The sequence below is a fragment of the Aethalodelphis obliquidens genome, unplaced genomic scaffold, assembly GCF_003676395.1.
Source record: "Aethalodelphis obliquidens isolate GAN/ISIS:26980383/991018 unplaced genomic scaffold, ASM367639v1 scaffold33, whole genome shotgun sequence".
In the NCBI taxonomy this organism is placed as follows: Eukaryota; Metazoa; Chordata; class Mammalia; order Artiodactyla; family Delphinidae; genus Aethalodelphis; species Aethalodelphis obliquidens.
Window position 1 is genome coordinate 6,925,304 of NW_020837977.1, and position 16,434 is coordinate 6,941,737.

Consider the following 16,434-nt stretch of genomic DNA (forward strand, 5'->3'; position numbering starts at 1 on the left):
AGCCAGACAGGCTTCTTGCAATTTGCTGCACATCTACAAGTCTCAGTTTTGTTATCTGCAAAATGGGAATAGTGGTGGGCACCCCAACACTGCTGAGCCCAGCCAGGTACCAAGGCAGCTGTCTAGTTAAAGTGATTAATACAGGTGTGACTAATCAAATCAGAACACTTAACACGTGGGAATTCCCTGGCGGTCCAGTGGTTAGGACTCTGCACTTTCCTGCCAGGGCCCGGGTTTAACCCCTGCTTAGGGAACTAAGATCCTGCAAGCCGGCAAAAAAAAACAAGCCCCTTGAGGCGTCTAGGGGACGTTCGCATTCTTCCAACTGGCGGCATGAGTAGGAGGCATTCCGTAGTCACAGCCCATCTCTCCCTTCCCTCGGAAGAAGTGCTGCGGGGAGTCAAGCCTGACCCCTGCTTCTTACCTCAAGTAACTGGATCTCTGGAACAGAGACATTTTCTGGGAAGACAAGTGGAGTCAAGGTAGAAGTCCCTTTGTGTAGTAAGTGCAATAGCAGAAGCCTCAAATACAGGGCAGTGAGAGGAAACAGCCTTCTGTTCGCTTTGCAGTTTTCAGTGGTTTCACTGATTTGTTTGTTATCCGGGGGCTTTCTCCTCAGAGCCAAGCGGTGGATCCAGAGCAGTTCCCAAGTCAGGATTCCAACATCCTGCTGGAGCAGAAGGCCCCTGTGTTCCCACAGCAGTATGCATCTCAGGCACAAATGGCCCAGGGCAGCTACACTGCCATGCAGGATCCAAGCTTCCACACCATGGGGCAGCGGCCGAGCTACGCCACGCTCCGTGTGCAGCCCAGACCCGGCCTCAGGCCCGCGGGCCTGGCGCAGACCCAGCCCAACCAGCTGAGGCTTCAGCTGCAGCATCGCCTCCAAGCACAGCAGGTGCGTTCCTGGCTGCGCCTGGAAGATCGGGGGGCGGTGCGGGGGCGGGGCACAGGGAAGGTGGACGTGAGCCCGGGGGTCCTTTTGGAGGCCTTAAAAGCTCCTTCTGTCCTTTCCAAGAGGGTGAAAGCGTTGCCACGTTACCTTACAACTTCCATACTCCTTTCTGCTTCACCTCCTTCCCTTCTTTCTCTCTGCTGCAATAACTCCACTCCAGCGTAGAGCAGCTCTTTGGTTTCCTAGCTCTATTATTTACTGAGGGGCTAACCTTGAGCTCTGTGAGCCTCAGTGTTTACATCTGTACAATGGGGTCGCTGTACAGTCTCGGGCAGTATGTGTGTGTCTGTGGGACCCGGCACAGTTTCTGGCCCAAAAGGAGCTCCCAGGACAACCATAGCTCCTGCCATTCATCCTATCTTGTGGCCAGAATCATCACTCTTAGTGGAGTGGTGGCATAGGGTGCTGTGTTATGGAATACCTGTTTAGCTCAAGAAAGTGTGTTCTCACTGAAACAAGCCTGGACAGATTTCTCTCATATGGTAAATAATCGTGTTGTGGGCTTTTAAATCGCCTCTCCCTTTTTTCCCTCTGCTTTTTTCCTAATCTTCCTCTTGGCCTTCTTTTCTGATCATTCCACTCCCTTGCCCCCTTGCAAACAGTGTGTTTTCCACACTGTCCAGAATAACTTCTCAGCTATAAGCAATGGGAAACCTCAGTGATAACTAGCTTTACAAGGGGATCCAGGTACAAGCCATGTGGTTTCAGTGTCCAGCAGCAAGCAGATGTTGGGTTGGCGGGGAGAGGGGAAATTTCTTGAGGAAGGTGATTTGAAATAGAATATATTCTGATTAAAAATATATTGATTGCCATGTGTATGCGTTTAGAATCGCCAGCCACTCATGAATCAAATCAGCAATGTTTCAAACGTGAACCTGACTCTGAGGCCTGGAGTACCCACACAGGTAAGGGGCAGACCAGCCGTCAGCTTTTACTGCATCCGCGTAACTTCTCTTGTCATTTCTTCCCCCTTGATGTCCCACGTAACGTAACTCAGAAGGCCATACCTAGATCCAGATCCACACAGTGGATGTCGTGTCATTCGCTTTTCTTGTCTGTTGCTTTTGTGGTTCTCTCCTCATCACTGCCATGTTTATTGCCAGGTACAGTCAATTATCGTTATTCACACTGGTTGTGTTCAGAAAAGTTACTGCAAACACTGAATTAGCGAATATTGAACTGTTGCTCCTAGGAGAAATAAAGGGTTCGTTTCCTTTGAGCCTCTCGGTCAGATTTCCATGAATCAATGTGTGTTTCTGTTTGAAGACGCCTTGTCTAATATATACCGTTGATTCACTGACATTGAACTCACAGCCAGCAGCACTGTAACTCATGCCTGCACGAGCTCATCGAACTCCCAGATTTTCCCCGTAAGGCACATCGCAGCCCCCTGTGCTTATCCAGGACCCTAGGCAGCACTTCTCAGGAGCCATTTTAAACAGCAGAGTCACCAACAAAAAGCACGACAATGTGAAAAACGTGGAGCTAAATAGTCCACAAAAAGGACAGTTGTGCGCAGTACGAGAGCTGAAACGAGAAGCAGTGCCGCCTGGTTTCAGCCTCAGGTGGGAATGGGCGCGTTGGGCTTCTCACATTTTTTGCTGCTCTGCACGTGTCCATAAATCACGACAGTGCCGTGAGTATTGGTTCTGGGGTGACAAATAAATGTTAGCAGGTAGGCAAGCTCACCAGTGCAGAATCCACAAATAATGAGGTCGACTGTATACTGCCAGGACCCGTAACCAGCCTGGTACCACTTACTGACAGCGCCCCTCCCGTCCTGTCCTGGCCTCCCTACGCGCCTGCCTCCGTTCAGCCTTTTCTGAAGTGCTTCAAAGCCACCTTTTGGCACAGTGACTTGGTTTCCCTTTAGACTTGAATGTCCCTTAATGAGACTCTAAACTGCTGTCCTCAGGGTTTTTGTACAGAGTCCTCTTACAGACAGGACTGGGGTTACCGTGGGCTCCCCTCGTTACCTGTGTCCTCTCACAGCGAGTCTCAAGTTTCTTGATACTGACATCAGACTTAACGCATGTGATTGCAATGTTTGAGAATCATCATCTACAGAATTCAGAAGCTCACATTCTCAGCCATCAGTTGGTCAGCTCTAAACTGTTCTCTTCTGTTTGCCAAATAATTTCGCACGAGACAGTACCCTTTGTTATCCTATTTCTAACATACGGGTTGTTTTTCGATCTGTCTCCACCCCCAATGTCTTCCTCCGCGTTTTGCCCCCCGTTCCAGGCACCTATTAACGCACAGATGCTGGCCCAGAGACAGAGGGAAATCCTGAACCAGCATCTTCGACAGAGACAAATGCATCAGCAGCAGCAAGTTCAGCAGCGAGCTCTGATGATGAGAGGACAGGGGCTGAACATGACGCCCAGCGTGGTGGCTCCTAGTGGTGTGCCGGCAACTATGAGCAGCCCCCGGGTCCCCCAGGCAAATGCACAGCAGTTTCCCTTCCCTCCGAGCTACGGTACGCGACTTACGCCGCCGCCGCCTTTCACCAGTCCTTTCTACAGTCCTTTCTCCCCCGTGTCCCCCAGTCCCGGGTCACAGCTCCTCTCTCGCAGCTCTTTGCATGGCTCCCAGAGGAACCTGGCTAACCGGGGGGTGCTAGGAAACCTGGGAGGACCACTGGGGCCCGTCAGGAGTCCCCAGGTCCAGCACGGTACCTTCCAGTCTCTCAGCTCAGGTGCCACCTTTGCTCTGAGTGCAGGTCTTTCTTTAAGAATGACCGGAGTAGGTGTGCGTGCGTTGAGTGCCTCTGCCAATCATGCGTGTGAGTGCGTGTGAATGTCTGCACTTAAGTGGGTGTCTGTAAACACAGGTGCCTGTGCATATGCTTATACTTGAAAACCTCTGAGTCTAAAAACGATAGATAGGAAATGTTGAAAAACAGAAAATGTTGAAAGACATATATCATTGTAAGTATTTTACAGACTTTCTACAGCTTTTGAAAAATAAAGGCTCTCAATATTATACCAGATCTTTAACGAATTGATCATTCTTAAGGGGTGCTGCACAGAAACCACAGCAGACGACCTCTTAATTTTCTTCGTATTGATTTGTTGTTTAATGTCAGTCTTAAGAGACAAGCGTGCAATGTCATAAACATTAATATTTGTGTGCATGTCATATTCGATTAATAGTTGAATTATTGATAAAAGTAAGGGCTTACATCAAGGTTAATATTCAAAATGACTTTCCCCATCTTCCGCCAGAATTCTCTAGAAACAGCTATGAAGTCTTTGTGGTGCTTAGCCTCATGTCTCCTATTTCTTTAAAGAAACAGAAAGATAATGTGCAGCTTTTTTCCTGTGTGATCTTAAGCTTTTCTTCTATAGCTCATTAAAGCATTAATTAAATATGCATGTTTAACACATCTTCTAGGCAAAAATGGGCTTACCTCGATGTCATCCCTGAAATTTTCTAAGGAGCCGCTCCTTTGTTTCCCAACTCTTCCTCTCTTTCCTTTTTGATCATTTAGGAAAGACTGCTAAAAGTTCTTTCTCTCCTTTTAGTGTAAACACCATTTGCCTCTGCACTGAGCAAGAAGCTTACACGGAATTTGTTTTTCTTATTCTTGCTAATCTTGTATAGCGCAAAAGCATGGTAGAGCCCTTCATAAATACACAACAAGCTAATCATGAATGCAGTTACTTTCTAAATTTTTTTTATTTTTTGGCCATGTCGCACAGCTTGTGAGATCCCAGTTCCCCAACCAGGGATCGAACCCAGGCCCTCAGCAGTGAAAGTGCGGAGTCCCAACCACTGGACCGCCATGGAATTCTCACAGTCACTTATTTTTAAAAACGCATCTATCTCATCATAGAATAACTTGGGTTAATTTAATAAAAAATTATTCAAGTGTGTTGGCTTTTTATATATAGCTAAACCTTAATCCAACTTAATCCAGTTGTAGTAATATATAAACATTGAAAGACTGTTTCCGGTCAAAGAGAAATATACACATTTGACTCATTCTTGATTTGCAAGGGATATGGGGAAAGAATAGTATCTCTCTCTACCTCTAGTCGTGATGGTTAATATCGTTCCTAGGCACGCCTCTAATTACTATAGAGAACCAAGGTATGGAGAGATTTTCTTCATGCATTTTATTCCATCTTGGAATCTTTTTTAAATGTATATAATTTACCAGCACGTGATCAGGTATTTGATAGTAATTCTCTTTGTGTATTTGATTTGAATGTTCTCTTCTGTCCCCCGTCTCAACGAGAAAACTAACAGTCTCCTTTGGATTTCTGTTCTGTTTTTTAAGGAATAAGTCAGCAGCCTGATCCAGGCTTTGCTGGGGCCACCGCACCCCAAAGCCCTCTGATGTCGCCCCGGCTGGCGCACACGCAGAGCCCCATGCTGCAGCAGTCCCAGGCGAACCCAGCCTACCAGGCCTCCTCGGACATGAACGGGTGGGCGCAGGGGAACATGGGCGCAAACAGGTATGCTGCGTGTCTCTTTTTGATAGAAATGATCACCAGGGAATCTTTCCATAGCCCACCTGTCTCTCTTCTGGATTTTTCTTGTTTTCTCAAGCAAGCAATACCAAGTAAACTGCTAAGTAAGCCAGTCTACTTTTCCTAGGGCAGAAGTTACCAGAATTTAGCAAACCTTAGCTTAATGTTTTTTCCTTGGGAGTAAAAGGAGCTCCCCTGAGAAGGTAGCACCGCCACCAGTGGATGATAGAAACCGCTGTGGGAGGCAGTGGCCTAGAAGCCACCCTCTATCAGTTTGTTTGAAAGCAAACAGAAGCCTTGTCTGGTGCAGACATGACAGTGGGACGTGTCCTTCCAGACCTTCACGGGAATGTGGGGAAAAGGACAGAGCGCGGTGGCCCCTGCAGCTTCGCCAAGGGCTTCTTCCCCCGCTGTTTCTGACCTCACCACCTCCTGGTGCCCCACCTGGATTCTCTCAGCCTAGATTTATTCATTCTGAAGGAAATGCCTGAGAAACCAGTGCTCAAAACTGCCTGCCTGTTTGCCCGAGGGCTCTGACATTTTCATCTTTCACTGTGTTTCTAGCATGTTTTCGCAGCAGTCCCCTCCACACTTCGGACAGCAAGCAAACACCAGCATGTACAATAACAATATGAACATCAGTGTATCCATGGCGACCAACACAGGTGGGATGAGCAACATGAACCAGATGACTGGACAGATCAGCATGACCTCAGTGACCTCCGTGCCTACGTCAGGGCTGTCCTCCATGGGTCCCGAGCAGGTAAGCACCCCAAGGAGAAGCCCCCCGCGGGCTTCTGATTGTAACTTCTTGTCTATTTTTGCATTAAATGTGTCTTTCCATGTGCTTAACATATGCATCAACTCCCACATTTATTTTGAAGAGTGTTTTTTTCACCTTACCACCACTTGTGTTGGTGTGATTAACAGAAATACTTGATAATGACGAAATAAACATGAAACGATCCCTGACTGCTCAAAGATCTTTTAAAATATTTCTTAACTTTCTTGTCTTCTGAATTATTCTCTTATTTGAGGGATTTGGCGATATATAAAATGAATCTCTTAAAATGGAGTGGTGAAAGGTATTTTTTTAATAGTTTTATTTTTGGATTTTTAAGAACTGATTTTTTTCTAAACATAAAACCAGATGAAAAGCAAAGGCCAGACTACCTGCCATCCAGTTAGCTTTAAATGATAGTTCACGTGTGCAAGGAGACTGACACAGGGTATCCAAAAACTACTCTCCGTCATCTCTGGGATATGGATACCATGACTTTTTTTTTTTTTTGGGTCCGTATATTTTTTTTAATAATTCTGTTTTGTGTTGAATAATACTGAAATGATTCTGCCATCCCTAAGTACATGCCAGCTTCACTTGGTGGCAAAGAGACTCAAAGCACTTGATGCGTAGGTAGCCGGCCTGGGATTCAGAAATCTATGATGGGTAAAGATATTGGTTAATAATTTTTAAACTGTATTAAAGACCTTATTTTTAAAGGGCACAAAATGCTGGACACTCTGCCACCTCACTAGTTCAGGCAAAGTGTTAATGGGTCAAGGACCCTGAATCTTATTTCAAATTTGGAGAAACTGAGACATGGAAAGTCTAAACAAATCAACCAAGTGTCATGGACAGCACCATAAAGTTCCATTAGCCCGTGACTGTGAGAATGGGGAAAGGTCTGCTGAGTCCTGCTGTTGGTAAAGGACAATCTGTGTGAAAACTTACTAAATTTTACCAGGCCCCAGTGTATTATTCTGTAAAAAGAAGATTAATAAAAATGCAAAGTGATACATGAGAAAATAAAAGCACTTTGCAACATAAGAAGGCTTTATGCGTGGGTGAAATAATAATTTGCACTTCTCTGGTTGAATTGATTGTACTTCTCTGGTGGCCAAATGCTTATTTGTATAAATTAAACATAAAGAAAAATAGACTTTCATCTTTTCAATGGAGAAAATGTAGTGTAGATGCTGAATTTTCTACCAGAGTGGACCACCAGCAGCTCCTGCCTTGCTTTCTAGGGGAAGTGTAATTTGTAAAAGAAATGTACAGATGCCAAGAATAGTTCACTTAGAAAAGATTCACAAGATCCTGCCTCGTTTGGGGTATTCACACCTGCTCTTGCTAATCAATAACTTGCCTAAAGTAACAGACATCAGGAATCATTGATCTAACTTGCACTCAAAAAAGTGAACACGTTAAGGTATAAGAATGTTTCTAATATTACCATCTCTGTTGAATTTCTCTACAGTATACAAAAAAAAATTTAATTGTGAAGGCAGTGAGTGTATTATAAGGATTTATTTTCATGTTCCTTCACACTCCCCCCAGAACGTATGCATGGAAGAATAGATAAGGGAAGTGACCGTTTTTATGTAGTCCTTCCTCCCCATAATTCTACTCGTAGAACCAAAGAAGCAGGTTAATGGGTGGTTATTTCCCATACGCTTCTGGATGTCTCACTGAATAAAGCCCCTGTGCTGTCCTGCCGCCCTCAGGTTAACGATCCTGCTCTCAGAGGAGGCAGCCTTTTCCCAAGCCAGCTGCCTGGAATGGATATGATTAAGCAGGAGGGAGACGCACCACGGGTAAGAGACAGCAGAGAAGCAAGCCATGAATGCGGTAGTAAAGTGAATGTGACGTTCTGTAGACTAAAATGGGCATAGATGTGTCCGCCTGCAGATTGAAGAGAGTTGTGTAATACTTGTGATATTTTTTAAATGTCTTCTAATTTTATCGGACATACAGTGGTTTTTGTGTGAATAATTTTTTCTCTAAGCTCATTTCAGCTGAGCTGATAGTGGTGTGTGAATTAAGAACACTAATTCTGCCCTGGAGTGAAACTATTATAGCCAAGAAGAAAATCAAGTAGCAAGGAATTAGTCGTGTGAGGGCAAACTGATCAGTTTTGCTTTTTCTGAATCATGCTGCCTGCCTTTTCAGAAGGATGGAGAGGAACTAACTTATAGTTGCTCTCTCTCCCGTAATTAAGTCTAAATTTACTCTAAGTGTTTTTCTATATTTCATTTTAGTTAGGCCACCATTTGCTTATTACCTTAAACACTTGTTCGAAGAAGAGTGATATTACCGTGTTCAGCCAGATCTTGAAACAGTAGAACAAGCAGTGCTTAGAAGCCACCTGAGTTGGGAGCCTGGCGGCAGGTGTGCCAGAGGGACCAGGAGGGCCCTGAGCGACCTGGCACAGGTGAACCGGGCCCTCTGAAGGTGGGGCAGTTACAGTCCTGAGCAGCAGGTAATTCTCTTCTAAAGCGGAAGTCCTCTCTCAGTGGAGAAAAAGGTAGGGATGATGTGGCATTTCCTACACAACAGTGGATCGTGGATCATTTTGTTAGTATTATTAGCGTTCAAGTTCAAAAACTAATAGCATAAATTTGATCCAGATTTTAACGACGCAGTGTGTGGCTCGTCTCGTTTGAAGAACCACGGCCACGGTCATGGTGTGGCGCCGAGGCTTTGGGGGGCGGGGTGGGGGGAGTCCCTTGGATGTTTTGCGTACGAACCCAGATGTGCACGTCATCTGAACGGTTAACGTACGGATGGAGTCGGTCTAACAGAAAATGGAGTGTATTGCATACTGACCAAGGGTCTAGACTCTAAAGGCGCCATCGATGGAGGCTGGAAGGCCGCGGGGCCTGCCCTGCCCTCCGCTGCGGCCCTGCACACAGGGGCGGCCTGTGCGCAGAAGCAGGGCCTTCAAACCCGGGCGGCACCTCCCAGAGGAACGGTGGCATCGGCGCCCACTAGGCTCCCACAGGGGACAGCCCGTTCTAACCCAGAAGTGCCGGGAGCTTAGCCTCTGAGCGTGTGGTGTCTCTCTGGAGGGAAGAAGTGCGTGTAGGCGGCCAGGCTCGCATTTCGCTCCACGGATCCCCCGCGCGAGGAGACCGGGCCTCCCTCCCCCCACGGCCGGGTAACCGAGCGCAGCCGGGGGCGGGATGAGGCCCTGGGAAGCACTTCCCTGGGCAGAGCCGGCAGCCCAGCTTTGCGCTGCTGTCTTCCGAGAGCCCCAGAAAGTGACCGGCCTTAGTAATTAGGTCCTTTCTTCTGCCACCACGTTACCTCCACGAAGGAAAGACTCGCCTTCTGTAAAGCGGAGCACGTGGGTGGCCCACGGTCTGGTGCAGAAACCACCCACCTGTATTGAGCGTTTAGCGCAGGCCGGATTCTCTGCTTAGAGCTTTATTTGGAGCAGCTCACTGAAACCACAGCCCAGCGCGTGGCAGATCCACTGTTCGGAGAGTTTACTGACTCGCCCAAGGTCCTGCAGCACAGGAGGTGAAACCCGGCGGGCCGATCCCTGGCTGCTGTCGGCCCTGCACCATATACCACCCACCTCTCCCAAGGCAGCCCAGGGCTCTCGTGAGACTTCTTCAAGGGTTTATGCAGGTAGCGCTGGAAATGCAGGCCAAAAAGGAACATACTACTTCATTCTTTGGGGCCATTCCTTTCTCTCTATAGGTCCTAAAGGGAAGGAAAAGATACTTAAACATACTCTGGGACAGGCAGTAAAGATTCAGCTGCATACTTAGTAGAGTCCTCCCTCGGGCAGGGGGATGGGCCTCACTCATCTCAGCATGGAGGAAGCCCCCTGAGTGAGGGGAGGGAACGCACCTTTTGGCCTCTGATGCACCACGGACCGTGCGGGCCTGTGGTAGATATTTAGGCCTCCCCCGCATGTTTAGACAGGGAGACTGAATCTCTGAAGACTGGGCACTTTACCCCAGGTCACACAGCTAGCAGTGGTGGAATATATCGGAGGCCAAGGGGGACCACCCCGAGCAGCAGCACAGGAGGGGCCCAGCCCTGCCAGGTGGGCTCGACTGGCGCAGCACAGGGTGGAGGAGAGATGCAGGCAGGCGGCCAGCGGAACCAGATGTTCACACACGTCGGGGTGCCGGCGGGGGGGCTGAAGAAACCTGAATTGGAAAGATGAGCACTAAGGTCACAAAAGGCAACTTTAGGTAAACATAGGGTGTTCTCTCCATCCAAGTGCCTTTCGGATCCGTGGTGAGGAGTCTGTCACCGTCTAGCCCGGGCCATTTACACGCCTCTCACGTCCTGCTTTTTTCCAGTCCCCTTCTTGAATCTGGCTTCTCCATCTATTGGTTATGCTGAATGTTAAAGCCAGAGGACAGTCTGTCACAGACACGCTGGTGGTTTCCTTTAGACTCTAAAGTTTAGAGAATAATACGTGCAGTGTATCCCTCCTAATTCACGAACAATACCTGGAAATCACTCTGCATTTGTCACCGTGCTCCCGGTGTGCGCACAGGGAGGCTTCCGTCGTGTTCGTCCTGCCTCCGTAACATACCCTGCTGCTGCTGTGAAGCGAAGAGCTGTTCTCAGAACTTTTATTGGTTATCAGGTTCTATTTGAACTAGAAACCACTGTGATCCATTATACATTGAATCGGTGTCCCATTTATCCTGGAATGGGGATTAAAATTGGATCTTGCTTTAAGCAGAGCTAGAATATACAACCACGGATTTACCAAAACCTAGAGAAGGGCAGTTATTTTATCTAACCAAAAGATTCTTCCTTTTATAAGGACTTAATCATACTGTTACTACGCATGTATTTCAGTATATTAAAGTTTACTGCTCAGCCACGTGACACGTATAAAGAAAGTACAGTTGTAATTCTATTATCTAGTGTTTTGGAAATTGAACACTAACTCAAATCAGCTTTGAGTTGATGATAATGACGATGACGGTGATGATGACAAAAACCCCAGTTGATTTAGCCTGCAGAAGCTGGGGAGAAGCCTGTGGTTCTCCATGGGAGTGTGGCAGTAAGGGAGAGTCAAGAGGGGACGTTTTTAGGAAGTGGGTTTGTACTGGATGGTGTGAGGAGAGATGAAGAAAACAGTGACCCCTTCTGGATTGGACGCTGTCAAAGAGCAGGCAGTCCAGCAGCTGGGTATCTCACAGGTACCTCAGTGATCTCTGTTGCGGAGGCAGGTGTCACACTGGTAAGAGAGCAGCAGTCACTGAGAAGGAGGGATGGGAAATCCGTTGCAGCCTGTGCCTTCGGAGTAGCGTGCAGGATCTGCCGGCTGTGGGAACCACTCTGTGTTCAGTTAGGATCAATGCCATCTGCATCAAAATCAAGCGTAAAAAATAAAATTAATTAATTAATTTTAAAAAAAACCAAGCGTAACTCATCCGGATGCAGCCCTTGTGATTGGTATTATTTAAACCGGCCACGTGGTCTGATGTCTTTGTGATGGGCCTCATGATGATCTTACAGAAATTCCACGCCGTAACACCACCCTCTCTCTGTTTTCCTACAGAAATACTGCTGACGCTGAAGGTAGCTGGTTGCTTCTTTCTTCGGCTGACTGGGCTCACTTGCTCAAGATGCTTACCAGTCTGGAGAGCTGCGTCTATTTGTTTTGACCCAACCGACCTGCCATCCAGTCCCGCCAGAGCAAGATGGGCAGACGGGCCTGAGCCCCGCTCCCCCGGTGGAGTCCCCTCGGCTGCTGCAGGAGGAGCTGCCTCTTGTGTTGATAGACGGTCTGCAGCTCGCGTCCGGACAACTGTCAGTCTGTTCACTGCATTCACCTTAGTGCAACTTAGATCTCTCCTGCAAAGTAAATGTTGACAGGCAGACTTCATACCCGTGTCAGATTGAATGTATCTAAATGTATGTATTTAAGGAAAACACCCATGCTCTTGTTCTGTTCCTGTCTGGTTCCAGACACTGGTTTCTTGCTTTGTTTTCCCTGGCTAACCAGTCCAGCCCAAAAGAGTAAGATTTCTTCTGGGGGGAAGAAAAGAATTTAAAAATATATATATATCAAACAACAGATGTGTTAAGCTAAGCCTTCATTTGGGATAAAAGCAGGGGAGACACCATGGACCGCGCCCTGTGTACAGAGAGACACCCAAGAAGTGAAGACCAAGAAATCGTAGTTGTATCTTTGTAGAAAGCTCTCAAGACCATGTTGGAAAGCGTTTCCAGTTACTGGACAGATGAAAAGGAGCCTGTGGGAGGGCTGTTAACAGTAACAAGTACTTTTTCCTCTTTTTTTTTTTTTTCTGATTCAAACCAAGCTAGTTCACCCAAATCATGACTCAAGAAGAAATAGTTTTCATTTCCAGATTCGCTTAGATCAATCAGACAGCCTGAATCAGCACCTCCTCTTGAATCTGGCCCCGCCTCTTCCCTTCCCCTCTGCCTTCCCCTGTTCTCCCCACTCTCATGTCTTTTTTTTTTTTTTTTTTTTAAATAAAAGCAACAGAAACCAGGTAAGCCCTATATTATTTCCTTACGTGTTTTGCCAGCCACTTACCAATTGCTAACTCTTAAATTTCAGAAAAAGGCATTTACTGGCAAGGAGAGGAGCAAAGTTAGGACTTGATACCCATCAGACTTTGGACACCTGCTTTGAAAGCATATTCATTCTCTTCCCCAGCAACACTGGTCCACCAAACAGGAGAAAATAATAGTGTGCTTAAAATTGACAGCAGACATCACGACAGATTTCACCTCCACCATGTGTTTTTTATTTTGTTTTTTAGCAGTGCTGACTAAGCCGAAGTTTTGTAAGGTACATAAAATCCAATTTATATGTAAACAAGCAATAATTTAAGTTGAGAACTTAAGTGTTTTAATTGTATAATTTTTGTGAGGTATACATATTGTGGAATTGACTCCAAAATGAGGTACTTCAGTATTAAAATTAGATATCTTCATAGCAATGTCTCCTAAAGGTGTTTTGTAAAGGCTGTCACGGCCTCGATTAGACCTAATTTGTAGACTTAAGACTTTTTATTTTCTAAACCTTGTGATTCTGCTCACAAGTCACTTATCTAATCTATGTGATATGCAGCCGCTATAGAAACCGATTCTTGATTTTTGTATGTTTATATTCTTTCGTAATGAACCTTAGGAAGACTGCGCGTTACTAAGCAGGCCACTTTTCTGGCTGTTTCTCTTGCCCACTCTGGTGGGGGACAATCTTCTCTTAATTGGCATCAGTTCCAGACAACTGTAATACCAAGAAACTGGTGACCTTTTTTGAGCAATTTCTCCCCAACCCCTAATACACATACTTTCTTACCTAAATTTCAGAATGATGTCTTTTTGATGTCTAAAAAGCAAAGCATTTTATATCTCATTAGCCAGGCTTTTTAGGAACAGAGAGGTTTTTCCTTGAAATTTGAGTCCTTATTTGTGGCAGGGTGAAAAATATACAGACTACCCCGATTTATACGGATGTCTCTCTCTATATGTACAGATTGTGGGAGTATAGAAAGAGAGATAGCCCAAGGATGAATGGTAAGCAGTCTGAAAGTGTGGCCCCATACTAAAGAAACTTTCGGAAAATTTGCATTTCGCTACTTTTTTCCACTTGAGGGGGTCTCACTACAGGGAGGTGGCCGAGGGACAGCACTTCTTGGGGCCACCAGTTCACACGTCCCTCTTGAAAGGCTCTGCTTTTCTCAACCGAACCATTGGGTCGCCCAACTGTGACAGAAAAACACGGGCAGATGTTGGCCCTGAACTCCGTGTCCTCACCGGCACCACAAGGCTTATGTCATACACGGTGTAACGTGACCAGTTCCAAGTCGATCTTTAGAAACGCGTGAATTAGAATGACTTTAACTTCACACAGCACAGAAGAGAAATGGAGTTTAAGCTGGATTTGTTTGTTTTGAGTTTTAAGTCCCTTTTCACTAGAACACTGTCCAAAAATACCGGTGTACCTTTTCTTGTTTATTCCTCCGCCCACTGTGTTCTACTGTCGGTCCCCATTCAGACAAATCTGCAAACCTGTGATACTGGTAATTTGGAATAATTCATGATCGTTACCGTTTTGAAGGAAAAGAGATGATCAGTTCTCCTACGGCTCAGATCAGGTCGTGGATTTACACCTAATTAAGAGAAGAAAAGTCAGTGAAGGAATCCTCTGATCACATTGATCATGATAGAAGCAAAAGCCAAATCAGTCCCTCCATGATCAGTATTTCTCATGCTGTATACAATAAACTTGTTAGACTGAGTACTTGGTTTTCGTTTAATAGAACAAATAATCAGTGTTTTACTTATATTACTAAATGTGAAAAACACATAATGTGAAAAGTATACATACATACATACATTAACTTGGTTGTGAAACTCATCTACGTGTTCATGTGATGTGGTAAGTTGAAAAAGTGAAGTGAGCTGTTTTCCTGCAATGAATTCGTTGAACTCGAAGATGAAAATGCCCCCTCCCACGTGTATCTCTTACAGCCTGTAACAATTGAAAGCAATGTTTTTGCAGTTTATATAATGCAGTTTTTAATGTGTTTAAAAACGGAGTTCCTATGGGCTTAACACCTGAAATGGGTGGCACAGATCCCCTTGCAGAACCCAAAGATACACAATCAATTTTGAAATGCAACTTAAGCCATTAATTGTTGGTGTGAATTTAAAATTTTCTAGTATTTGTATGGTAGTATGCTGCCTAAGAGCAAAGCATTCTCTGCACAAAAGAAAATTACTGTAGTGGCTTCGATTTTAATTAGAATTTTCTCCCTGGTGTTTCTTTATAGACTAAAACGAAATCTTTTAAGTTTCTTACTACAGGTAAAAGCTATGTGCAAGAACCTCAAAATGCTAAAATCTAGCATAATGCCTTAGATCTGTTTTTAAGTCTTGTATATTCCTACATAGCTGTCCGATGTATTATATTTGTATAGTGAACTGTGTACAATTTTTTGAATAAGTGCATCATCACTTAACCTTTATGTTGTCGAATGGTGATGATGATACATTTCTTCAAACATTTAACTGTCTTTTTTTTTTCTTATGCCATTTGTGGGTTTTATTTGTACAGTTCCTCATGAAGTTGCATCTGAGATGTGTGTATATGAAAAGATTATACAAGGGTAAAATTAAGCAATATATTAACTATGGTTCTTCAGGAGAAAGCTTACAGTGTTTCAGGTTGTGATTTATTTTCAAAATGGAGTTGACTCCAAACATCACTTTGTTCACCTGCATTGATGTTTGTATTTCTAGTGTGAGCAGTTTATGCAAAAGGTAGATATATTCAGAGAAATTTTAAATACATTTATGCAAGTTAATATTGCTTTGCTGATGCTATTTGCTTATTTGATGTTAAATAATGCTATTGTAAATAAAGAATTCTGTTGTTATTGCATCATTTAATAAATTTTAATGCCTTCGGGTTTTACATGGCTTTGGAGATTTTCATGTGTTTATATTGTATCTTCATTCATAATTGCAGTTAAATATAAAATTACCTGACGTGCAATTTAATAATTTCCAACGTTTATACAGTAGTTGACACTGTTCCCAGCCTGTTAACATTTATCCTCTCAATGACCCATTTTCTAGATTTTCAGTTTGAAGCCAAGAGGGGTTTGTCCTGCTTAAGGTTATCTGACAGCTCCATGTCAAATACAGGCCAAATCTAAGTGAGTCCTAAATTATGCTACCACTGCTCATCCCCACTTCTCCAAAAACATGCATGAGAATAATGTGGACTTCTGACTGGCTTAACAAGGTTATACTTTTTGCATTAGAATAATCATGATGGTTCTAATAGATTCTTAATAGTTGATAAGCAATGCAAGTATAATACTTAAAACCCAGGTAATAAACTACATGAAATAGTAAATACAATACTATACAATTTTTAAAGTATACCAGGAACAAAATGAGTGATTAGGAAAACCTATGCTACTAACTATATTAGCAAAGTTAAAATAACATTAACTTAATAGATGCTGTTTGATAAATTTGCATAGGATAAGTTTCAGCCCACATTCATGAGAAAACCTGAAGGAAAAGTAAAACCTCTAGGCAAAGTAAATGTCCCAAAGTTATTTGAAGTTATTGGATACAATCCCACTGTGATACATCTTACTTCATGGTGAGATATTAAAAGAATTAAAATCAGAACAAACTAAGTAGGCCCACTACCCATTCTAAGAATTTAGGCATCACTAGTGGAA

At 44.5% G+C, this 16,434-nt stretch overlaps 1 protein-coding gene across 11 annotated transcripts in view; it reads left to right on the plus strand.

The window, feature by feature from the left end:
• Nucleotides 1-15,656, plus strand: part of NCOA2 (nuclear receptor coactivator 2) — a 273,875-nt gene extending 258,219 nt beyond the window's left edge. For 10 of the 11 annotated variants that reach the window (XM_027127938.1, XM_027127928.1, XM_027127934.1 and 7 more), the window contains 7 exons: nucleotides 620-898; nucleotides 1,783-1,860; nucleotides 3,200-3,434; nucleotides 5,241-5,418; nucleotides 5,998-6,196; nucleotides 7,939-8,028; nucleotides 11,754-15,656. In XM_027127938.1, coding sequence (XP_026983739.1) covers nucleotides 620-898; nucleotides 1,783-1,860; nucleotides 3,200-3,434; nucleotides 5,241-5,418; nucleotides 5,998-6,196; nucleotides 7,939-8,028; nucleotides 11,754-11,765 — 1,071 coding nt within the window. In that variant the 3' untranslated portion in view covers nucleotides 11,766-15,656. The remainder of the gene's footprint in view (nucleotides 1-619; nucleotides 899-1,782; nucleotides 1,861-3,199; nucleotides 3,435-5,240; nucleotides 5,419-5,997; nucleotides 6,197-7,938; nucleotides 8,029-11,753) is intronic. The other variant, XM_027127937.1, reaches the window with a different exon arrangement.
• The last annotated feature ends 778 nt before the right edge of the window (nucleotides 15,657-16,434 follow it).